Source organism: Hyperolius riggenbachi, chromosome 1 (genome assembly GCF_040937935.1).
Source record: "Hyperolius riggenbachi isolate aHypRig1 chromosome 1, aHypRig1.pri, whole genome shotgun sequence".
Lineage (NCBI taxonomy): Eukaryota > Metazoa > Chordata > Amphibia > Anura > Hyperoliidae > Hyperolius > Hyperolius riggenbachi.
This window is the reverse complement of record NC_090646.1, coordinates 323,442,958-323,468,288: the sequence shown is the minus strand read 5'-3', so window position 1 is coordinate 323,468,288 and position 25,331 is coordinate 323,442,958. Positions and strand designations below refer to the sequence as shown.

Genomic DNA, 25,331 nt, shown 5'->3' with positions numbered 1-25,331 from the left:
ATGTTGCACTAGTTGTTTAACATTCTCTACATTCCCAACCTGTCATATGTGTCCTGCGGCTTCAATGTTTTCTATGCCATTAACCCACAATTAGATTAACACTGGTTATAGAACAGTGCCTCACCAAGCAGTAAAAACTTTATTTTCCCCATTTTCCTATACCCTAAACACATCCTATTGCAAAACATCTTAATGTTGTTCCCAATAATGCAATCTGAATCCTTACCTGATCTTAATTGTTTGATTCGTCCATTACTAATGGCAGGATCCACCGGAAGGAAGTCTTTAAACCAAGTGATTTCTGGGTCTGGATTTCCACTAGCAGCACACAACATAGTAGCGGTTCTTGTACGCTCAACAACCTTAAGCTGTGGTCCCATGTCAATGTTTGGAAAGCCCGGAGGGAGCTGGTCCTCTGCACAAAAAAATGAATAAGCACTAACATTTACCAAGCACTAGATTACACATTAGATAGAACAAATACAATTGTACACAGACACATCTAGTAGATAATCTTTATGTCTATTTTTGCAGGTGCATAATGTCTGTCCACTGCTGAAAATAAATCTTGCATTGCAAAAAGGAGATGCAAGAGTCCATCACTGCAGTGCATTTGGAGTATTTTAATTGGTAGTGGCACAAGTATAAATACATACAAGCATTAAATTGAGACTGCACAAGCAGGTGTGTCCTAACAATAGGGTGAAATACATGATAGTAGGTGCTGGGCACAGATCGGTAGCCTAACAGCCGTTTTTCACAACAGGGCCTCTTCTGAAGCTTTCCCACACATGCTGACAGTCCAGTCTTATTTCCTGGATTTAAGAGGTGGGGCGCGGTAGACGACGCTGCCGATTAGCACACCGCCTACCTCAGCTTGGGCCTTCTGTATTCCTTCTTCAATAGGGGAGGGAGGGGGACAGAAGTCAGTTTGCTTGAGATGGTACCGAAATTGAACCACTTTTAGTACCACTACAGTATATCTACATCCTCTGTGACTTCACCCAAGCCAGGAGGACGTAGATGTATGATTTTTATTTGGGGCACAGCTATGCACCATCGGGCATGCTCACGTGCCCGCCCCCTGCACTTTCAGCTGCAGCACTAATTGGTGTAAAGGAATATATATTCCCTTAGCCAATTAGTTCCCTTAGCCAATTAGTGATCATTCATCTCTCCCCCTTCATGCAAAGATCTCTGGAAAAACCTGCTGGAAGAGTCCTGTCTCACCTCTTCTGTTTCCAGCGATGATCCTGCAGACGGAGCCTCCGCCCAAAGCTCTTCACTCAGCCCTTTACAGGCGAATATCTAGTTCCTGGCTTGATGGCGTCATCAAGCCGGGACCAGGTATTCGGCAGTATGGGGCTGAGTGAAAAGCTGAGCGCGGAGGCTTCTGCTGCAGGAGCGTCGCTGCAATCAGGAGAGATGAGATAGGCTTCTTCCAGCACACTTTGCATGGCGGAACTCCCCGATTGGGAGCGGGGCCCATCCAGATTGTCCATGTAGGGGGGGGGGGACAGGTCAATGTGAGGGAGCATCCCATTAATTTAACAAAAATTGGGGGCACATCTTGTTACCTATGGGGGGCAACTAATACTGGGGGCACACCTGGTGATGGGGTGGGGGGTAATACTAGGGGACACATCTGACTGTGACGGAGGGCTAATTCTGGGGACACTTCTGGCTATCTTTACTGGGCGGGGTGGGGGGGGGGGTGCTTGAACCTAATACAGAGGCACATCTGCTATGTATAGTGGGGGGACAGATACAGGGGACACATCTGGTTATCTATACTGAGGGAGGACCTAATACAGGTGACACATCTGGCAATCTATACTGGGGGGGGGGGTTATAACATTAAGTGTATATCTGGCTAGCTACACTGGGGGGGGGGGGGGGTCAAATACTGGGGGTTCATCTAGCTATGTATAGGAGGTGGTATTACAGGGGGCACATATGGCTACCTATACTAGGGGTGCACATAATGGTGAGGGCACATCTGGCTATCTTATACTGGATGGCAAACCTAACACTCCGGGCACATCTCACCAATTATGCTAAGGGAATATCTGCTATCTATACTGGGGCAGGCAGAATTGAAAGGGGGTCAGTTTGACATTTCTGGTATTGGAGAAGCTTGGCTGACTCTGCCAGGGGAACATACGGGGATTCTGCTAGGCTTTTAGTTAAACTTTTTTTTCTTGGGGGTTTGCAGATGAAATGAATGTTTATAGGGTAAAACGTAACACTGGGGATGGAGTGAAATCTATTACAATAAAATATACTGTATGACCATGCCCACTTTAACCACTTGAGGACCCACCCTTTACCCCCCCTTAAGGACCAGCGCTGTTATTTGTGATCTGTGCTGGGTGGGCTCTACAGCCCCCAGCACAGATCAGGGTGCATCCAGAGCGATCAGATCGCCCCCTTTTTCCCCCACTATGGGGATGATGTGCTGGGGGGGTCTGATCGCTCCTGCCTGCCGGTGTTGCGGGGGGGGGGGGGGGGCACCTCAAAGCACCCCTCCGCGGCGAAATCCCCCCCCCCTCCCTCTCCTACCTGGCCCCCCTGGTGTTCCGGGCTGCACAGGACGCTATCCGTCCTGTGCAGCCAGTGACAGGACGTCCCCTGTCACATGGCGGCGATCCCCGGCCGCTGATTGGCCGGGGATCGCCGATCTGCCTTACGGCGCTGCTGCGCAGCAGCGCCGTACAATGTAAACAAAGCGGATTATTTCCGCTTGTGTTTACATTTAGCCTGCGAGCCGCCATCGGCGGCCCGCAGGCTATTCACGGAGCCCCCCGCCGTGAATTGACAGGAAGCAGCCGCTCGCGCGAGCGGCTGCTTCCTGATTAATCAGCCTGCAGTTGGCGACGCAATACTGCGTCGCTGGTCCTGCAGCTGCCACTTTGCCGACGCGCGGTATGAGTGCGCGGTCGGCAAGTGGTTAAGACCACACCCACTTTTAAGACCACACTCTCTACATAATAAAATGATTAATCAACTTCCCCCACTAACCTTTTTTCCCTATTTTTTACCATTAAAAACACTTGTAATATTTTCTAATTTGTAAGTGAAAAGTCCACACTGTAGTTCAGAACCAAATATCATCACCATAAATTGTGACAGGAACATGATCTAAAATTTGTGGTAAACGGGAGAAATAGCCAAATAAAATTTGTGGTCTTACTGTATCTACAGGAGCACTTTTTATTTTGAAACTGGAATTGATACAAACTGAGAAATAATGCAATCTTTTCCCTCTTTTTCACATTAAAATGTGTAGAAAACAAAATTGTTTTGGGGAAAAACTACTGCTTAATTAAAGTCTAGTTTGTCTTGAACAAAAACCATATATATATATATATATATATATATATATATATATATATATATATATATATATATATATGTATATGTATATGTATATGTATATGTATATGTATATATATATGTATATGTGTATATATATATATATATATATATATATATATATATATATATATATATATATATATATATATCTATATCTCATTAGGTGTCATAAGTGAGGACAAAGTTATTGTTGATAAAATAGGGGTATAGCTAAACCGTCAAAACTGGTCTGGTCCATAGCAGGAAAACAAGGTCTGGATGTGAAGTGGTTAATTACTTCTGTTTTAAAGGGAACCTAAACTGAGAAGGATATGGATTTTTCCTTTTAACATAATACCAGTTGCCTGACTCTCCTGCTGATCCTGTGTCTCTAATACTTTTAGCCACTGCCCTTCAACAAGAATGCAGATCAGGTGCTCTGACTGAAGTCAGACTGGATTAGCTGCATGCTTGTTTCAGGTGTGTGATTCAGCCACTACTGCAGCCAAAGAGTTTAGTAGCACTGCCAGGAAACTGGTATTGTTTAAAAGGAAACATTCATATCTCTCTCATTTAAGGTTCCCTTTAAGAGGCGTTTCTATATCTGCTCCCAGACCACTTTGGTTGAAATCTACATCCTGCAGGTGGCTGCGTGGCTCTGACAGGACATAGATTTCAGCGTCCCCGTCACACGCTCATGCCGCTAACGCCGATCGCGTCACTCTGTCCCTGCCGTCTGTGTAGTCTACATGATGGCAGAGCTCTGTGAGCTGTTCAGGGGCAGATTTCATTGGCTCTTGCCCATGTGATCACAGTGAGCCAATCCCATTGGCTTCCATTGACGGACAGGGTCTGGAGCCAATGAAAGCGGCTCCTGACCGGCTGCAAAGAAACTCTGCCGTCATAGCGAAGGCAGAGAAAGGGGTCTGTGGCAATAGGGGCCAGAGACTGATGGTACACAAGGGGTTAAGCAATGCAGGGGCACGGCGATGGCTTCCAACGTGACCCCCTCCTATGCTAATCTATGCATGGGCCTCTATGAGGAGGGCATAGGGATCAATTCATTAACAACAACAACAATAACAATAATATTTTTATAGCGCTTTTCTCCCTGGGGACTCAAAGAACTGTGACCCTGATTATGCAGTCTCAAAGGCTAGCGAAAAGAGGTGAGTTTTTAGCCTTTTTTTAAAGCTGTCCAGAGAAGGAGCCTCTCGTACTGATAGTGAAAGTGAGTTCCATAGAGTAGGGGCTGCATAGGAAAAGGCCCGAGCACCAAATGTTAGGTGTATCCTGGGAATAACCAGCTTCATCTTGTTGGCAGAGCAGAGGGTGCGTGGAGGGGCATAAAGTTCCAATAGATCCGCTATGTATTTGGGTCCCATGTGGTTTAGAGCCTGGAATGTCAGCAGGCTGATCTTAAAATTGATTCTCCATTTTACTGGCAACCAGTGAAGAGTTTACAGTACTGGGGTGATGTGTGAGCTGCGGGGGGCATTGGCAAAGGCTGTGCGAAAAAAATTCTGGTCGGGAAAGTACCACATTCGGTATTTTAGACTTTTGTGTGCTAATTCATAAAAATGTTCACAGGTGCGGTAGAAGTACAGTAAATTACCGAAGCCCATTGACAAAAACCTGTTCTTAGCAGAAGAGAGTGGAGTGTCTCTGTGTTGTTACAAGCTGTTCCGTGCAGTGAGGGCATTGTGAGGCATCCCGATATCCTTTTAGATGTACATGTTTTGTTCTACTGCCTCTGATTGCTCTGAATCTGCTCTGAATCTGTCTATTAGTCTTTCTTAACATTCTATTTAATTGCCACAGCTTAGATTAACCTCCAAGAAACTTTACACATGCTATTGTTAGGTGATTTTCCATTCTAGCTCCTACATATCTTCAAACAGGTACCCAGGAGGTTAAACAGACACACAGCCTAAGGTATTCAGGGGATACCTGTTTTGTTCCGATCTCACTCTGGTGCTGCCTGGGGAGTTGAAAAGCTTGTCCGCCAGCGTAGGCTGCGGGTCTTATCAAATTCCATCATTCAGACTTGCAAAAGACAGGGGCTGTTTTTATTGTCTCCCTGCTCCTGTCAGTCACAGCTGCCTCTGCTTCTGCGTCATGGCTCCCAGCACAGTCTCTTGTTCCACTAACATTCCATCTGTTAATGGCGGTACACTGACGATGTGTTTTGCATATGGAGGGGGCCGTGTTCTACCTTGGATGAATTTATGTACAGTGCCCCTACATTAAATTAACTTCCACATTTCCAAGATTGCATTTCTGGACGTACTCATCAGGCGCCAGGGCAGACACAAATCCTTATGTCAAACCTACAAACAGAAATTCCGTACTGCACTACTTGAGTTTCCATCCCACTAGTGTCAAGGAGAGCATTCCCCTAAGTCAGTTTAATAGGGTTGAAAAAATTGTGAGCGAACTTACTATTTGTCTTTGTACTATTTGTAAAAATGAGCTTGCAAGGACATTTGTGGACAGGGGTTATCCACATAGTTGCCTAGGAGGGAGAAGATGGGGGGGGGGGGGTCAAACAGACAGGAGTGGCCAGACTTCCCTTTAATTCAACTTTCAATGTTTGAAACTATGTGTTGGTGAGAATAATCCGCAAGCATTGATACTTTTGAGGGGCGGTCTGCCCAGGGTACCTGAATTTCGCTCCCCTCCACTCATGTCTTTCAGGAGGGCTCATACCGTGAGAGATAAACTCTGCAGGCAATCAAATACTGGGATGGCTTAAGGATCGCATTGCCACACACAAGTCGGCCATTAGGAATGGTCTCAGGGTGTCACCAACCACTTTATTAAATGCAAACATAACGACTCACAATTATGTGTATTGGCGATTGACAATGTTCTATGGTGCATGGAGTTTGGATCAGTAATCTCACTTTAACCCAACTGCATGAGAATGAGCATGCAGCTTTGTTGTTGTGACAGCGTAGTCTGTCACTACGGTTACGCTATATGTATCTCCCATTGCGCTGTTCTGCCTGCCCTCTGGTGTCAGGAATACCCTATCGCAGCACACAGCGCAAATTCTGGTTATTGGCTAGTCCCCCGCATGTGATGTGGCAGTCAAGGGGTGAAAAGTGCTTGATGTTATTGGTTTTCCGATATGCGACTGCTGTGGAGAGTGGGAACCTGCCTTTTTTTTCTCCTGGAGAGATGGGTGAGTTTTTCTTTTTACATGTTCCCCATTAGGTACGTGCCCTAACCTCTCCCACTCACTGGGTGGTTATTCACTCATTCGTTGGGTGTGTTTCTCTGTATATGGAGTTCTTGTTTTTTATATTGTATTGCACTCTGACATTTGTAGCTTGACAAAGACCATTATAGATCGAAACAGGAGTCTGTTGTTGCTGTCATGTTTTACACTGTGGTGCGCTAATAAAACTTAAAGAGCTATAAGTACTTTTGTGTGATGCGGACCCTTTGTTGGATTTTTGGACTTGTAACCCCTTGGTACAGGGTTGTGGGTCTGGGCACACACTAACATTTTTGGGCATAATTGTGTGCTCCTTCACCAAGTAGCCATAATAATGAACTATGTACATGCCACCATGTATAGTAAATTTATTGAATTGGTAATGCAGTGTAATATTAAATTCATAGTTAAGAGGATGGCATAATTGGAATGCCGTTTTGTATAAATCATGTGCCTAGGGTCCAATGCACCTGATGAAGGCGAAGTGATACTAAAATGCACTTGCTACCTCATTCTAGTGTTAAAAAACAAAACATAACTGAACACTCTGCCAACTACAGAACCAGGCAGCATGACACTCTCCTAACGGATGCTTTACCAACTTTACAATGCCAGGCACACTATGACTCTCCCAATGTCTGCCACAGTTGCCATTAAAGTATCAGCCACCTTGCCACTCTCCTGATGTCATCCGCAGCTACTGTACACCCCACCACAGCAGTGCTGACCCACAACGACCACTGCCACAGCTGCCACTCTTTTGCCCACTGTGAAATGGGAGCCCGTTTACACTAACACACTGTGTTAGTGTAGCAACCGATAGGAAACCATGGTGACAAATTCAAAGATAATTTTGCTGGGGTTTCTCTAGTTTGGGCCAGTGTGTGCGGTGTCTGTGTGTGACTGCGTGTGCAGTGTCTGTACGTGCCTGCATGTGCAGTGTGTGTGTGTGTGTGGGGTGGGGGGGGGGGCTACTTCCCTACTGGTCATTTTCATTTCTTTTCAAACTTTGGTTATGAATTTTTCCTAACATCAGTTCCAAAACTTCTGTTCTTTGGTCTGCGAGAATCATCTGGCTTACTGAAAATTTTGGAAAGTTACAGGCTCAGCCCAGAGCCAAAGTTCAGTGTGAAAAAAAAAAAAGAGGACACTGTTTTGCTTTCAAGAAGCTTGTGCCTAAGTTAATTGGTCCCTTTCCTGTAGATGATCAACTCAGTTGCTTTGCCTGCCTAAAAGTCCATACCCATCTAATGAGAAAATCTCAGTGGACAAACAATATATCGTTTGATAATGGTGGGTCTCAACGGATGTGTACAGTTGTGTGTTAAAGATCCTTTCTGTCGGATTTTGAACAATACCCAATGCTCGATCACCGGACAATGCCGAAACCGCTCAGTCGCACATGATCATTGCTCCTCCACCCCTCCTCCCAGATAGAAATGTACATATCGGAAGCCAGGGACTAATGATGCTTAGGTACAACATTGTGGCTGTTCTGTTGCTTGGTAAGGATTGGTATTTGATCCCTTGGGCGACAGAGCTCTATAGACATCTGCAGGTGAGTACGTAGCATAACTATCTACCCTGTCTTTTGTGAACACTGCTTAGAAAATGGAATGAAGAATTCAAAGTAGAATGGATCCTAAGTTGAATGAAGCAGTATCTAATCAAATCCAGAAGAAAATTCCTGGGAACGAGATCAAAATATACATGCACAGGCTGGTGAGAGCCTCCCACAGAATTCATCCAGAAAAAAAAATAGTTTCTGAAAGCATTCAAATACTACCCTGAAGGGAAGGGCAATGTAATATTTACTGGTGCTCATTCAATGTCTGTCTGTACAAGTGTTGCTGGCCATGACTCTAATGCCCAGTACACACCATGCAATCAATGTCCCGTCAAAAAGAGGGTCTAATAGATTATTTCTGAAAGGTCTGATCTGATTTCCGATACTTTTTCTGATCGATTTTGTAAAGACGTGATCGGAAAAACTATCAGAAAAACAATTGAAAATCAAATTGGACCTGTCGGAAGTAATCGATTCGACCTGTCTGTCTGAAGGGAAATTGCATGGTGTATACCAGGCATAAGGCTTGTGAGGCATTTGAGTCCACTCCTGCATGCAGGGCCTGGCAAGAACAAGCACACATGAATAACAATCAGTATCATTTAAAACCACCCTTATGCTAGTATCCTCTAAACAAAAGCACACTCTAGCTAGTAGCATGTACTCTTTGTTCAGACAGCTAGTGTTCACCTGACCGTGCCTCTGTCTTTTCAGGCCTACCTTGAATACTTGCCTAATACTCCAGCTTGACCAAACCTGTGACTATTCTTAATCCTGATCAACCAGTCTGACCTTGGCTAGAAACACTGATTCCACATGTTATCCACCTGTGATGACCTTGATTAGTGGCCATTTTTCCCTCATCTGCTGCCTGTCCCTACCTCGTCCTGTATATTGTTTGACCCTCTTACTTGCCTGCCATGACCTCTACTTATATACAGTAGCAGTAAAACGTATGTGAACCCTTTGGAATTATATGATTTCTGCACAAATTGGTCATAAAATGTGATCTGACAATCACAGTCTGCTTAAACTAATACCACACAAATAATTAAATGTTTCTATGTTTTTATTGAACACACCATGCAAACATTCACAGTGCAGGTGGAAAAGGTATGTATATCGTTTGATAATGGTGGGTCTCAACGGATGTGTACAGTCGTGTGTTAAAAATCCTTTCTGTCGGTTTTTGAGCAATAAATTCATGTAAGTCACAACAATAGACAATGACAGTCACCACACAAATAATTAAATGTTTCTGTTTTTATCGAACACACCATGCAAACATTCACAGTGCAGGTGGAAAAGGCATGTGAACCCTTGGATTTAATAACTGGTTGAACCTCCTTTGGCAGCAATAACTTCAACCAAAAGTTTCCTGTAGTTGCAGACAGGGGCGTTGCTAGGATCCTAAGAGATCCGGGGCACCAATGGGCACCGGGCAGGAAGGACCTGCGGCAAAATGGGCGTGGTCATGCATTGAGTGGACGTGGCCATGGGTGGGGCCAAATTACATGAACTTTAACAGTGGTGTAACTTAATAATAATGGGCCAGCCCAGCAAAATGTTGGATGGAGCCACCTAGCCTTTAATTAGATAGATTACTATCAGTATAGGCATAGAATAAAGATGCATACACACATTCAATTTTGATTGGTCAATCGCTGTCCAATTTTACCACTGCATGTAGTATAAGGGCCAACAGACTTTGAATACTGTGAACAGAGCTGTGCTCTCATAATACCTAGAAGTAGTAAAATTGACTATTCAAAATTGTATGTGTGTACCAGGCTTTACAGCGAATACTGTACATACAATACAGCTCGTTTACAATGAGTACAGGCACAGAGCAACACCTTATACTGTACATACTGGAGGTAACAGATCAGCACACACTGCAGCTAGTTTACTATCAGTACAGACACAGAGTAACAGCTTATACTGTACATACTGTGGGTAGCAGAGATCAGCACACACTGCAGCTAGTTTACTATCCTTACAGGCACAGAGTAACACCTTATACTGTACATACTGGGGTAGCAGAGATCAGGACGCGCTGCAGCTAGTTTACTATCCTTACAGGCACAGAGTAACACCTTATACTGTACATACTGGGGTAGCAGAGATCAGGACGCGCTGCAGCTAGTTTACTATCCTTACAGGCACAGAGTAACACCTTATACTGTACATACTGGGGTAGCAGAGATCAGCACGTGCTGCAGCTAGTTTACTATCCCTACATGCACAGAGCAACAACTTGCGGTGAACATACTGGAGGTAGCAGAGATCAGCACACACTGCCGCTAGTTTACTATCAATACAGGTGCAGAGTAACAGCTTATACTGTACATACTTAAAGAGAACCCGAGGTGTGTTTAAAGAATGTTATCTGCATACAGAGGCTGGATCTGCCTATACAGCCCAGCCTCTGTTGCTATCCCAAACCCCACTAAGGTCCCCCTGCACTCTGCAATCCCTCATAAATCACAGCCGTGCTGTGAGGCTGTGTTTACATCTGTAGTGTCAGTCTCAGCTGTCCCCCGCCTCCTGCATAGCTCCGGTCCCTGCCCCCGTCCCTTCCCTTCAATCAGCAGGGAGGGAAGGGATGCAGGCGGGGACTGGAGTTCTGCAGGAGGCGGGGAGAGCAGCAGACTGACACTATAGAGATAAACACAGCCAGCCCTGACAAGCTGTTTGTCAGCAGCGTGGCTGTGATTTATGAGAGATTGCAGAGTGCAGGGGGACCTTAGTGGGGTTTGGGATAGCAACAGAGGCTGGGCTGTATAGGCAGATCCAGCCTCTGTATGCAGATAATATTCTTCAAACCCACCTCGGGTTCTCTTTAAGGCAGCAGAGATAACCATACGCTGCAGCTAGTTTACCATCAGTACAGGCACAGAGTAACAGCTTATACTGTACATGCAGGAGGCAGCAGAGATCAGCACACACTGCCGCTAATTTACTAGCAGTACAGACACAGAGTAACAGCTTATACTGCACACACTGAAAGTAGCAGAGATCAGCCCGAACCTAATGCTGGGAATACACGGCTCGATTCTGAGCTGATAAGATGGCTCGATAGATAATTTCTGACACGTCCGATCTGCCGCCCGATTCTGTATTGGGGACAATGGAAAAAGATAAGAAAAACGAGCGGAAGATAAGAGAATCGCCTGCATAATCGAGCGGCAAAAACAATCGGGCACAGAATCGAGCGCTAGAATCGACCCGTGTATTCCCAGCATAAGGCCCGGTTCACACTTGCATTTAAAAACGCTGCTGCTGACACAAACACACTCACACCTGCTGCTGCTGACACACACACACACACACACACACACACACACACACACACACACTGCTGCAGACACACACACACACACTGCTGCTGACACACACACACACACACACACACACACTGCTGCTGCTGACACACACACACACTGCTGCTGCTGACACACACACGCACTGCTGCTGACACACACACACACACACACACACACTGCTTCTAATACACACACACACACACACACACATTGATGCTGACACACACACACACACACACACACACACACACACACTTAATTGCTGCTGCTGGCATGTGTGGCAGATGTGGCTAGTTCTGGCCAGGCTGGCAACTTAGGTGGTGTGGCAGTAGGTGGTGGGAGGCAGGGAGCCAGGCTGTGGGAGGACACCAGGTTGAGGTGGACACTGGACTGAAGAGGAGTTGACTAGCTGCACTAGGCTACTGGTACCTGGTCCTGAGCCTGGTTTGTGTGTGATCCGTCTGTGACTGGCTGCTGTGTGTGGGGAGTGGAGCGCTGGTGCTGCACGGCAGGCTGAAAGTTCAATTGCCATACGGGGTCAGCGGGCGCCGGGAAGGCAAATAGGTCAGCGGGGGTCAGTGGGCGCCGGGCGGGAATCTCTTCCACGTGCAGTGGGCGGAGTTATTTGCGCTCTCTCCGGCCCCCTGCCTTTTCAATTCAATCACACACACCCTGCCAAATGCTCCTGATTGGGCAGGGGGCGGATAGGACGGAGCCTCAGCAAAGTGCTGGCTGGCCGCTGATTATTACGAACGGCGAGCACCGCCCACAACATGTCAACCATAGCCATATTCCTGGCACGGGCCCCGAATATATGGCTCTAGCGACGCGCCTAGTTCAGTCGTGCACAATGGTCAGGAGTAATTTTTGACCATTCCTCTTTACAAAATTGTTTAAACGGGGGAGCGGCGGGGATTGGGGGGTGCCGGGCATTTGTACTAGCTAGCCTAGTGTTAGTTAGAGGGTTTTCGGCCGCAGGATCTCTGGGGGGGGGGGGGGGGACTGGCGGGCACAAAACTGCAAAACTTCCTGAGCGGCGTTAGGAACTGAGTGTTCGAAACATGTCAGCTGTGTGACTTATATGGATTCTTGTGCATACGTCCTAAATAAAACGGCTTTTATCTGGACAAGTGCAGACCTTCTTGTTCTTGTGATTCTGGTGAGCTTGCTGACCCGTTCGAGCACTGTCTGGAGGTCGAGTGGGGGTGTAGCGGTATTCACCACAAACAAAAAAAACATGGAAACATTTAATTATTTGTGAGGTATTAGTTTAAGCAGACTGTGATTGTCTATTGTTGTGACTTAGATGAAGATTTTCCCCGTCGGCAATTTTCCCCTGTCAAAAGAAGAACCGCATGGGAGCAGGACATCCAAACCAACCGGTTCGGATGACCTGCTCCCATGTGGCTCTTCATTTGAAACTTCTTGTGGTGGTCTACCCTGGCTTTATATTTGTCAAGATGAGATTCTACTGTGTAATTCAGTAGTGCAGATGTTCACTGTATGTATAAAGGACTGAAGAAGGGTCACCGACCCGAAACAATTCAATGTTGTTGCCTTTGTCAACCAGTTATATGCACTTTACTATGTGATTAAAGCTCTTGTATACAAAATTCTGCACTTTTTGGAAAATTAAAAAGAAAAAGTATTTTTTACTAATTTTTGATTTCCTGTGTTTTTAGTATATCCCTGATTATTAACCATTTCACACCTTAGCCTGCAATTTAGTCAGGCTTTACTCCATTATAGGCCTGCTGACCAACCCATGCAGATTCCATTCCAGCATAACTTAATTCAGTTTCAGTATGTCCCTACTGAAACTACATCAGGCATTCAGTCTGCCTCTAATGGAATCTTGTCTCGTGACATTTAATCTGCCTAGACCTTATGTGGTGTCATCCAGGCTGTTCCTACTGAGACCTTGACTGGTATCCAACCTGCTCTCCCGCCAAAGACTTAACCTGCTCTACAGCCAGAGACACAGACTCCACCAGTGTATGCAGCCCCATTCTGCGCTTTCACTAGCGCCTACATAATCTTAGTGCAGTGTTCTTCCTAGCGCATTTTAGGTGGACAGTCCGCCCGGATAAGTCAGGTGACCGCCCGGAAGAGAAACCAGGCCGTGCCTGGAGAAGCATCAGTCCATCCGATTTCAATTGCAGCTTCAATTGCAGCGTGGCAATCTATCTCTCTCCTGTCTCCTCCCCACCCACTCAGCTCACAGTACAATAGCCAACTGGTTAGGAGAGACTTTGAGGAATGCTGTTATCCAGAGGCCCCACCCCCTGACCAGGAAGAAGAGCGGCGCATGCTGGAGCTGGCAGGGGATCTGCACGATGTTTATCATGGTGCTTCCGAGGCATTGCCCCCAACTGCTCCCTTCCAGACATCAGTAAAATGAGAGCTGTGCAGGGTCTGGAATGTATATACAGTAAATCACACTTTTGGAGTATTCAGCCGACATTTCCTATCACTCTGTCACATCTGCACTCAACATCTCATTCACAATGCCAGAATCACTCAAGAAAGATAATTCTGTAGATGGTCAGTTAATCATTTTTATTTTTAAGGGAAATGTTACTTATAGGATGTGTTTTTCTTACTCTTCAACATGAAGTAGTAGCTCTCCCACGGTCCCTCTCTTTCCCACCTCCCACAGACACAGTGCATATCCTACACTGCTACTACTGGGCTGCAAAAAAAGTAATTAACTGTGCATAACAAGGTTTTATGCATTTTTTTGGTATTTAACGGAGGGTATTTATTTGCAGTGCTACTATGATGTAAAATTTTAGGGCTTATTCACACAATGTGTTATGGTGTCAGTTATGAAACTGCACATGTGTGATCCATATGGTAACATGATAGTCCATAGACTTTCATGTTACCATTCATATACAGCTTTGGGTTCCCACGTGTTGCAATGTTACGTATTCGAGAATATTTTATTGTATGAAGTGCACATTTTCCTGACAGGTTCTATTGTGTTGCGGCTGCCCAAGTCTCTGCTTTAACACAAAGCAATACTTCGAAGTAACAGTGGCGTAGGGCCCGAGGTCGCAGGGGTCGCACGTGCGACCGGGCCCGCCTCCTGCAGCCTTAAGGGTGGGGCCCGGCCGGCCGCTCCCCCTCCTGTGCATGTGTGTATGGCGGTGGTTAGGCACTTACTTTCTTTTTTTATTAAACCCCGTCTGAGAGTCCCGACCCGTGCTGTGGCCACTAAAATGTTACTATTTGCATCCCTTCTCCTCTCCCTCCCATGAAAGAGTCAGTCACTCACTCACTTTGTGCCCCGTTTATAGCTGACAGCAGCGGCTGAGTTACACATTTCAGTGACGGCATTCTCCTGTATCTTTAAGTGTCCCCACTTAATGAGGTCATCAAGGAACTGGAAGGACCTTTACTCCACAGAAGAATGCTGCTGTCTGGAATGTGGAACTCAGCCGCTGCTGTCAGCTATAAACGGGGCACAAAGTGAGTGACTGAATCTGTCATGGGAGCCTGAGGGAGAGGTGGACAGGAGGGGGAACCTTCATGGAGGGAGAAAGGGAGATGCAGGGCACCGGACATCTGCATCAGAGGGATGAAAGAACAGCACACACATCACTCGGGTAAAAAGGAAAGCACATGATCTATGCACAGCAGGGAGCAGCATTCTTTCTAAAGAATGAATGACCAAAGAAGTGTGTGTGTGTGTGTGTGTGTGTGTGTACAGTGTGTGTACAGTGTGTGTACAGTGTGTGTGTGTGTACAGTGTGTGTACTGTGTGTGTGTGTGTGTTGAACATGATTGTGTATTGGCGGGGGTGTAGGGAGGGGGTCCCCTGCTTAAGCTTGCCCCGAGGCCCCTTAAACCGGCCCTGCATGGGGGAGAAGGTGGGGGGCTGCCCGGGCTGCAAATATGAACATTTTAGCAGCCGCATGGGAGGCAGCCTCAGACGGGGGTTTAATTACAAAAAAAAGTACTCTCAGCTCTGGCCCCCTGTGGCGAATCAAGGGAGCTTTGGGGGAGTGGGTGGGGGGGGGGGGAGCATTACTGGCATGGGGAAGAAGGTGGGTGGGGGACATTAGTGGCATGGGGAGGAGAGGGGCATTAGTTTCATGGGAGAGGAAAAAATCACTACAGTGGCATGGGGTGAAGGAGGGTGTCATTTTAGTGGCATGGGGGGGAAGGGGGCTATCTGTATAGAGGAGGGGCATTTACTGGCATGGGGGAGATAGAGGGGGGCATTTTAGTGGCTTGGGGAGAAGTATGTACCAGGGCTGTGGAGTCTGTACAAAAATTACCTGACTCCACAGTTTATAAAACTACCTACTCTGACTCCAGGTACCCAAAATGACTCCTTGGTCTAATACTTACCATGACTGTGCATTTGGTATAAACATAACCTGACTCCGACTCCTTATTTTATAAAACCTCCGACTCCAGGTACCCAAAATTTCTCTGACTTCACAGCCCTGGTATGTACAGTATAAGCTGTGACTCTGTGCCTTTACTGATAGTAAACCAGCTGCAGTGTGTGCTGATATCTGCTACCTCCAATATGTACAGTATAAGGCCAGGTTCACATTAGGATGCATCCGCCCGTACACTTGCGTTCCGCTCTGTGAGTGGAGCGGGAATGCAAGGTCCCGACATGTCGGGAACGTCCGCTCCGATGAGCGGAACACAGGGAACGGAACTGAGCAGAACGTAGCAATGTGAACTTTCCCATAGGGAAAGCATTGCTGTGGCTGCTGCGTTCCGCTCATCGGAGCGGAACGTAGGCTGAAAACAGCCTAATTTGAACCGAGCCTAAGCGGTGACTCTGTGCCTGTACTGTTAGTAAACCAGCTGCAGTGTGTGCTGATATCTGCTATCTCCAATATGTACAGTATAAGCTGTGACTCTGTGCCTGTACGGATAGTAAACCAGCTGCAGTGTGTGCTGATATCTGCTACCTCCAATATGTACAGTATAAGCAGGGGCTCTGTGCCTGTACTGATAGTAAACCAGCTGCAGTGTGTGCTGATATCTGCTACCTCCAATATGTAAAGTATAAGCAGGGACTCTGTGCCTGTACTGATAGTAAACCAGGTGCAGTGTGTGCTGATATCTGCTACCTAAAATATGTACAGTATAAGCTGTGACTCTGTGCATGTACTGATAGTAAACCAGCTGCAGTGTGTGCTGATATCTGCTACCTCCAATATGTATTGTATAAGCTGTGACTCTGTGCCTGTACTGATAGTAAACTAGCTGCAGTGTGCGCCGATGTTTGCTACCTCCAGTATGTACAGTATAAGTGGTTTGCCATGTTATCTGTATTTTGGAGGAATCTCTGCCAAATTACGTGTATTTCTGGTGAAATGCTGTCAGATTACATGTATTTTGGGGGGTAACACTGAGGCAGAGCTCAAACTCCCTGGGCAGACCTTTTACACCACTAAGGTCATGTATATTTTGCCCACCTATGATCATGCCAACATTCTGTTACATGGTCATGCCCATTTTTCGTTGTGAGCCCCGCCTGCCAGCCACTGAGCCTCTTTTGAGCCCCCCTAAAAATCTGAAGCTGGAGTCGCCGCTGGTCACCATGACGGGGGAGTTGTTCTGGAAGATGGTGTCCATTATCAAATATCGGGACTGTGAGGAAAGGTAAAAGTAACCAGCACTGCTACATGTCGGCACATGGCTGATGGCTCCTATGTGTCACTGGTGATTTTTTTTCTCCCATTGCTACATAATCTGTAAACTTATGTGACAGGATAACAACGCCTATGGTGATTACACATTGCTGGATGTAATAAACATTGGCTGCGCCGCTCGGTGTATGATTCTCAAGTTGTTAGAAAAGGCAGTAGAGTCCGCGTGGTGTGTACACCTGTACTCCAGACTCAGCTTACCAGCAGGCAGAGAAGTACAGTAACTCCTGGCAACCAGGCAGCGTGATTACACTTGTTCCAAGCTAATGAAGGCTAATATGTGGCTGCTGGGGGAGCTGCACAACACTTGTGTTTCTTGTTTCATCTCATTTAATTAGACTAATAATGTGTTTTAATAACCTGCGTTGTTTAAGAGGTAATTGTAGGTTACTAGAGCTTTGTCTCTGTTGAGCACATGTTCTTTTGTGGGTGTTAAGGTACATACACACGTTGGATTTTCGCAAACGACCCGTCGTTTGAACATCCGGTCATTTGGACGTCAAATCGGGCGTGTGTACGGTCTGTCGTTCAGCTGATAAGACTGGACTTGAGTGATCCACTTGGCAGATCTTTCAAATCCAGTCTCATCAGCTGAACGACAGACTACAGACTCCCGATTTGACGTCCAAACGACCGGACGTTCAAACGACAGTTCGTTTGCGAAAATCCAACGTATGTACGAGCCTTTAAGCATCCATGTTTTCCATGCAAGGTGTATTCAGGTTTGCAAAACTGAGTGCTTTGTTTCCGGAGTCTTGATAGGTGTGTAATGTCTGAGATGGGGGGACTCAGAGTTTATAGTAAAGTGGACCTGGACACTTGCACAGGAGGAAAACAGAGAGAAATGCACCCTGTATGTATTCAGGGGCGTAGCAATAGGGAGTGCAGAGTTTGCAACCGCATCGGGCCCTTGAGCCAGAGGGGCCCTCCCTCATCCACAGTATTAGCTCTTTATTGGTCCTGTGCTCATAATAATCACTTCTATGTATACTTTGAATAGTGGTAATCATTAATAAACTGTTTCCCATCCCCTTCTTGCACCTCTGACACTGTAGTTGCCATTGGCAGTTTTTAGTGCGCCGCATCAATTATGTATAGAATGCTTGGGGGGCCCCAATGCAAAACTTGCATCGGGGCCCACAGCTCCTTAGCTACGCCACTGCGAAGTAATGCACAAAATTGCGTTTATGCATGCATTCTGTAGTGTGAATGAGCCTTGTCTGGCTTTAATGTGTACCTGAAACGGAAAAAGATAAAAAAAAATACACACACACACGCACTGCAGCAGGAGGATGCCTGGAACATATCCGACAAGAGCTTTCAGACATGGTATTGCAGCAGTGTTCCCCGCTGTTTACAAGCGCAGCTGTACTGCTTTGGTACAGCTGACATGCGCAGTAAGCCAAGCCCAATCGTTCCAGTTGGGTACTTTTTCATGCAACCCGGCTGGAAAGAAATTATGGGAAGAACACTGCAGTGTGCTACATAGCCAACACCTGCAGAGTTCTGGCCCATTGCTCAGCTTACATCAGCAAAGCTTATGGCTAACGTCCGACTAGACTCTGACATTCTTCAGCCCGCTGCTCTTCTGTAAGCCACACTCTGCCACAACTCAGCTTAACCTTTAGTCAAACTATGACTTGGCCACACTTTAGCCTACCACCCATTTCAGCCAGCTATACTACTAGTCTCTGCCACACTTCAGCCAGTCATTCAGCCAAGTTCTCCCACTTTTCAGGCTCCTGTCTAGACTGACTCTACCACTGTGAGGATCCGCGTGGCTGCCTGTGCAGGCAGGCAGCCTTTTGACCACTGTTCAGGTCTGCATTCTGCAGGTCTCTGGAAGAGAGACCTTTTGTCAGTTGTGCAGCTTGCTGCTGAGGAATTTGCATATGTTTGTCATGCAGATTGCCTAGCCACATCCCCTGTGGGCTTGCTTTATAAAGAGCTATGTTTCCCACAGGAAGTCGCGGGTCATAAGGATTCTTCCTGTGAAACACTCTGGAGAGTGTCAGCCTTGCTCATTGTTTGAAAGTTTAGCTTAAGAGTAATTGCTGGGACTGTACTCGGCAGGTTCCCTAGTGCAGTTAGGATTGCATATCTGTTTTGTCTGTCTGTGGCGATTGTCCTGTCCCTGCGGTGGTCGACAGGAGGTCGTTCTGATCTTTGTTCTTGGAGTATAGCTGGAGCAGCGGTTGCTACCAGCTATCTCCTCTATCTGTCTTGCCTGGATCGCACTCGCCTAGCGCTAGTGCTGTGGATCCATCTGATCTCCATCTCTCTGTCTCCCTGGATCGCACTGGCCTCTTTTCGCTAGTGCTGTGGATCCTATCTCTCGCTTGTCCCTGTTTTCGTGTGTCTGTCTTGTCAGCTACGAACGCTTGCTGGAGGCTCGGTGAGGTAACCGTTAAGCAAGCGCTCGCGTCCTCTGTTTCATGTTTGTCTGTGGTTAGTTAGGCGTGCTTGTCTCTATTGTGCTTATCACGTGGAGACCGCGCATGAACGCGTGCACTGTTGCGAATGAGTGCGGTGTTCGCGTTCAGTTAGCGTTTGTTATTTTCCTTATCTCCTCATTGTATGATTTGCTGTGCCTTTGCTACTCTCGTGCTCTGCCTTGCTGTAGCCTTGTGTCACGTCTGGCGATCGCACCTCTCGCGATCGCGTTCCTACTTCATATCTGCTGTGGTGTGTGCACCGTCGCGGGTTGGCGACTAGTTTGGTGCACACACATACAATCTGTCTCTGTGCTCATTCTCAATCGCCTCTCTTGCGATTGCGTTTCTTCCCTTCGTACAATTCCTGTCTGGCGTGTGTGGTAGGGCAGAGGAGCTGTTCCTCTGCACTCCACAGCTCCACCTGCCGACAGGAATTTCCCTCTACAGGTGCATTGCACCTTCTGCTGGGTTCCCGCAAATTATACGTTTGTGGAGGATTTCCGCAGTGTCAGCGCACATCCTATGCGCTGATCACGGAGAGAATTCCACAATCGTTACAGTATGACCAGCCCAACCAAAATTCCCAGCATAGAGGGAATTTCCGATTTGTATGATTTTGTCGAGTATGGCTCCTGTACCTTTAAGAGATTTAAAAATCTTGAACCTGAAACAGCGGATGAATTTTTGTCTGAGTGCACTAAACTTTTAATGAATCCTGAATTTCAATGCACCCCAGTATCTACCAGGGCACCCCAAATGGCCTACCTTCTGTTTGGGGGCGAAATGTTAAAGTGCGCTTATGATGTGTTAGATCATACCACCCTGAGTCAAAGACCCCTGGAATTTTTGGCCTTTACAATTCATAATTGGCTGAGACTACCTCAGTTACCATATCCCCTTAACGAGTTGTTGTCGGCAGCTCAATCAGCTGTTCCATCTACTCAGTGTAAAATCTCTCAGCCTGCAAAGATTTGCATTAACAGCTCATCCTCATCCAAAAAGCAGCCATCCAAAGCCTCTAAGTCTAAACGTAAAAAATCTAGGAAGGCTTCCCAGCGGAAAGATCCGTTGTCCATGGCAACCACAACTAGAAAGGTTATTTCTGTCAAGTCTGAAATGTGCAAAACCATTCAGTATGATAATGATGTTTACCATGATGTTGATTTGTCTCTGGATTTTTTGCCTCAATCCAAAGCTTGTGTGGATCCTACTATAGGTAGGATCGCTGTCATACTCACCGCCCTGGTCTTCCGCGGGGTTCCCGGGTGCGCTTTCTGGTGCGCACGCGCGGGGGCTCCCTGGGCCTTGTAGTCCCTCATCCAGCCTGGCGTATGGCGTTGCGCGCTACGTGCGTGCGCAAAGTATTGCGCGCGCACGTGCCTGCATGCGCATAGTGACGCGTGCATGCGCAAAGTATTGCGCGCGCATGCGCAAACTGTTGCGCGCGCTCTGCGCATGGTGCTAATTTCGGCGCCAATGCTCATTATAAAAGCAGCACTGCCCTTAGCTGCAGTGCTGCTCGTTCTGACAGCTTGGCTAGCCTGTCGGTGAACCTTTCTTCCCTGCCTTGCTAATTACCTGATCTGATCTCCTGTTGTGACCTTGGCCTGTGACCCCGACTTCCGCTGATCTCCGCCTGCCCTGACCTTTGGCTCTGCTTCCTGGATTACCGCTGTCTGCTGCCTGCCCTGATCCCTGGCTTGTGACCCCGACCTCCGTTGTCTGCTGCCTGCCTCGACCTTTGGATAGTTACCTCGATCTATGCTGAACTCTGTTTACCTCGGACATCTGGCTTTCATCTGACCACGCTTACTCCACAATTAGTGTCTCTGTTCTCCCGACCACTCGCTGAGGTAATCCCAGTAGTGACTTGGTAGGGCACTAGGCAGCTAAGTTCCTCATCCCCCTCCTGGGGGTGTGGTCCTGCACTCCCCTCAAGGGTGTGTGGGTGAAGACCCGTGGTCACCTAGACTCCACTACTGGGTAACACCTCTTCCTTCGTGGGAAGGTCAACAGGGACTGAAGAGAAGTTCCAGTCAGTCCTAACAATCGCCCACTATATTAAAGCAGTTAAAAAGTCTGTCCTTGTTCCTGAACTCCACCCATATGGAGATTATCTGGATACTGGCCTGTTTGAACCTCCATTTGCCTCATGGGACATTGGGGCCTTGATGGAGGAATTTGATTTTGATTGGAAAGCCTTTTGCGATTTTTACATCGCAAAAAGCGAAGATGTCTTGAATGATTGTCTCGATTCTATGTACCTTTGATTGATTCCAATGAATGTGATGAGGGCGATGTGGATCTGATGATTTATGTATGGCAGACGATTTTGGATGAGTTACACACACACCAACCAATTGATTCCAATAAAGAGACATCGTTGTCGGATGATTGTTCCTGCCTTTCTGGGGTAAAGCATGTGAGTCGTGACATTATGCGATCTGAAGTGAGTGGGTGTGCCACTGTGGTTGATTCCTGTGCGAATCCTGGAGGATTATCTCCTGACTGCGTGCGGTTTGAATCTGTGCGATCTGATGCCTGTTTCCCTGATGTTGTCGCTATTTCTACTGCAGATGCATCTTTGTCTCACCCTATTCACACCTGTAAGGGCCCGTTGCCTGGTGACAGTTGCTCCAGTGTTTCTATCCTGAACGCCTTACAGTCTGCCCCGCAGATCGCGGAGGTTTGCGCTATGGAAGCGTCAGTTTCACAACCTGAAGCGATTTTTGATTCGCAGGTTTTGCGTTCTGACTCCTCGGATTTGACATTGTTAGTCGAATCTAAGAGTGAGACAGCGCTTCGGTTTTGCGAATCTGACTCTGAAGCATCTTTGCTGGGTCCAGAGAGAGTTTCCCTGAGCCTGCCCTGTACCATGAATAACAATATGATGACCGATCACACTGACATTTGTGAGTCCCTTTCTTGTTCTGAGGAAAATGCTGATTCTGCACCCTGTACTCTGGATGAGTTAATATGGCCTTGTTTAGAGTCCCCTGCAGTGTCCCTAGAGGCTCGTCTAGGTATTGCTACTATACTCATCTGTTTTTCTGCAGTTTTGGAGTTGCAAGCTAGTTTGACTGCTACACAGAATTCTGGGTGCAGTGAGATCAAAGTTAGGGAGTCAGTGTGTGTTCCAGTAAATATTCCTGTACATTCCGCTCATGATTATGAAATTCAGTCTCAGGTTATGGTGGAACTTTCCCTGGGACATCTGCCCTGTCCACAAAATAAAGTTCCAGTTTTGCCCTGTTCAGAATCCTTCTCAGAAAACTTGAAAAAAGATGTTCCTGAGGTCTTGTCTGATGTCCTGGAGACCTCCGAGTTCCTCCCAAAGGGTCCAGAACTTGTAGGAGATGTCTCCTGCCCCCCAAGTCCTTCTGAGGTGCTGCCCACTTCAGTAGGCATTGCTGTTGTGCTGACTACCTTTGCAGCTCTGGTGGAGCTTCACTCATATGTAGTCAATGATGATATTATTGTCACAGAGATTTCTAGGTTTGAGTCCAAGCCTTCTTTTGAAAGTCCTGTGCTTGAGACCACTGCTCATGATGATTCTCTGCCCGGTGCTGGTTTTGGTCCTGTCGTGCCGGGCTCTGAGGTTGGCAGTTCCCCGACATGTTCTGAGGTTTCTCCTATGCTGGTGTACCCCAATGTGCTCTGTGACCCAGAAAGCCCAAGTGTGCCTCGGTTACCAGCATGCTCAGATGCTTCCTTGGTGGAGACATGCTCTGATATGGCCTGCCTGCTTGCATGCCCAGAAGTGGTCCCTGAAAGTCTTGATCTTGATGGGTGTCCTCGTATTTCTGAATCCGGAATTGTCATTGGTTCCATGGGGGTTCTTGATAATTCTCCATGTGAGCCTGGTGATTGTTCTGCCCTCTTGGGATCTCTGTGGAGCTTCGAAGGATTCTGGGAGATTCCAGGAGAAAGTTTGCTTGGTACCCTGGATAAGATCAACAGTGGCTTTTGTGTTGTAAGGGACACTTCGAACAGGTATTGTGGCAGGTTTGGTATTTTCGGACGCTCCTTGGAAGGTGGTGGGTATTGTCTGGAGGGTGTCGATGGCTTCTTCTCTGGCGTTCACAGTCCTGATGGGTGTTATACTGAGACTGGTAGTACTGATGGGCATGTTTCGGTGGCGTTTGCTTCCGATGAGGTCGGTTTCGGCTGGACTGACTCTGGAATTGGGCCTTGTCGGGCTGTCCTGACCTTCATGAGTCTTCAGTTAGAGTCTGTTGCAAATATCAGGTTAGAGGGTCGTCTGGAATCCGACCCTAGAGGGGGGGGGGGGGTACTGTGAGGATCCGCGTGGCTGCCTGCACAGGCAGGCAGCCTTTTGACCACTGTTCAGGTCTGCATTCTGCAGGTCTCTGGAAGAGAGACCTTTTGTCAGTTGTGCAGCTTGCTGCTGAGGAATTTGCATATGTTTGTCATGCAGATTGCCTAGCCACATCCCCTGTGGGCTTGCTTTATAAAGAGCTATGTTTCCCACAGGAAGTCGCGGGTCATAAGGATTCTTCCTGTGAAACACTCTGGAGAGTGTCAGCCTTGCTCATTGTTTGAAAGTTTAGCTTAAGAGTAATTGCTGGGACTGTACTCGGCAGGTTCCCTAGTGCAGTTAGGATTGCATATCTGTTTTGTCTGTCTGTGGCGATTGTCCTGTCCCTGCGGTGGTCGACAGGAGGTCGTTCTGATCTTTGTTCTTGGAGTATAGCTGGAGCAGCGGTTGCTACCAGCTATCTCCTCTATCTGTCTTGCCTGGATCGCACTCGCCTAGCGCTAGTGCTGTGGATCCATCTGATCTCCATCTCTGTCTCCCTGGATCGCACTGGCCTCTTTTCGCTAGTGCTGTGGATCCTATCTCTCGCTTGTCCCTGTTTTCATGTGTCTGTCTTGTCAGCTACGAACGCTTGCTGGAGGCTCGGTGAGGTAACCGTTAAGCAAGCGCTCGCGTCCTCTGTTTCATGTTTGTCTGTGGTTAGTTAGGCGTGCTTGTCTCTATTGCGCTTATCACGTGGAGACCGCGCATGAACGCGTGCACTGTTGCGAATGAGTGCGGTGTTCGCGTTCAGTTAGCGTTTGTTATTTTCCTTATCTCTTCATTGTATGATTTGCTGTGCGTTTGCTACTCTCGTGCTCCGCCTTGCTGTAGCCTTGTGTCACGTCTGGCGATCGCACCTCTCGCGATCGCGTTCCTACTTCATATCTGCTGTGGTGCGTGCACCGTCGCGAGTTGGCGACTAGTTTGGTGCACACACATACAATCTGTCTCTGTGCTCATTCTCAATCGCCTCTCTTACGATTGCATTTCTTCCCTTCGTACAATTCCTGTCAGGCATGTGTGGTAGGGCAGAGGAGCTGTTCCTCTGCACTCCACAGCTCCACCTGCCGACAGGAATTTCCCTCTACAGGTGCATTGCACCTTCTGCTGGGTTCCCGCAAATTATACGTTTGTGGAGGATTTCCGCAGTGTCGGCGCACATCTTGTGCGCTGATCACGGAGAGAATTCCACAATCGTTACAACCACACTTCAGTCTACAATTTAGCCAGAATCAACCTGCTGCCCAGAGCTGCTGTAACACAGCCAGATTCTGGCACTCTGTAGCCTGCTAATCAGCCGGACTTTGATACTCTGAACCACACAATTAAAGAGATGGGGATTCTGGGAACATACATGCACAAAATGTAAGATGTTGCCATGAATTACAGGAATTTTACACTGAACATAACAGTATTAG

The 25,331-nt window shown here is 47.2% G+C and overlaps 1 protein-coding gene across 1 annotated transcript in view; it reads right to left on the bottom strand.

Annotated features, from left to right (window-relative positions):
• The window catches only part of LOC137509805 (receptor-type tyrosine-protein phosphatase S-like), a 782,862-nt gene that overhangs the window by 593,327 nt on the left and 164,204 nt on the right, over positions 1 to 25,331 (bottom strand). Inside the window, exon 5 of the mRNA XM_068233857.1 lies at positions 227 to 415. Within this exon, the coding sequence (XP_068089958.1) occupies positions 227 to 415 (189 nt within the window). The remainder of the gene's footprint in view (positions 1 to 226; positions 416 to 25,331) is intronic.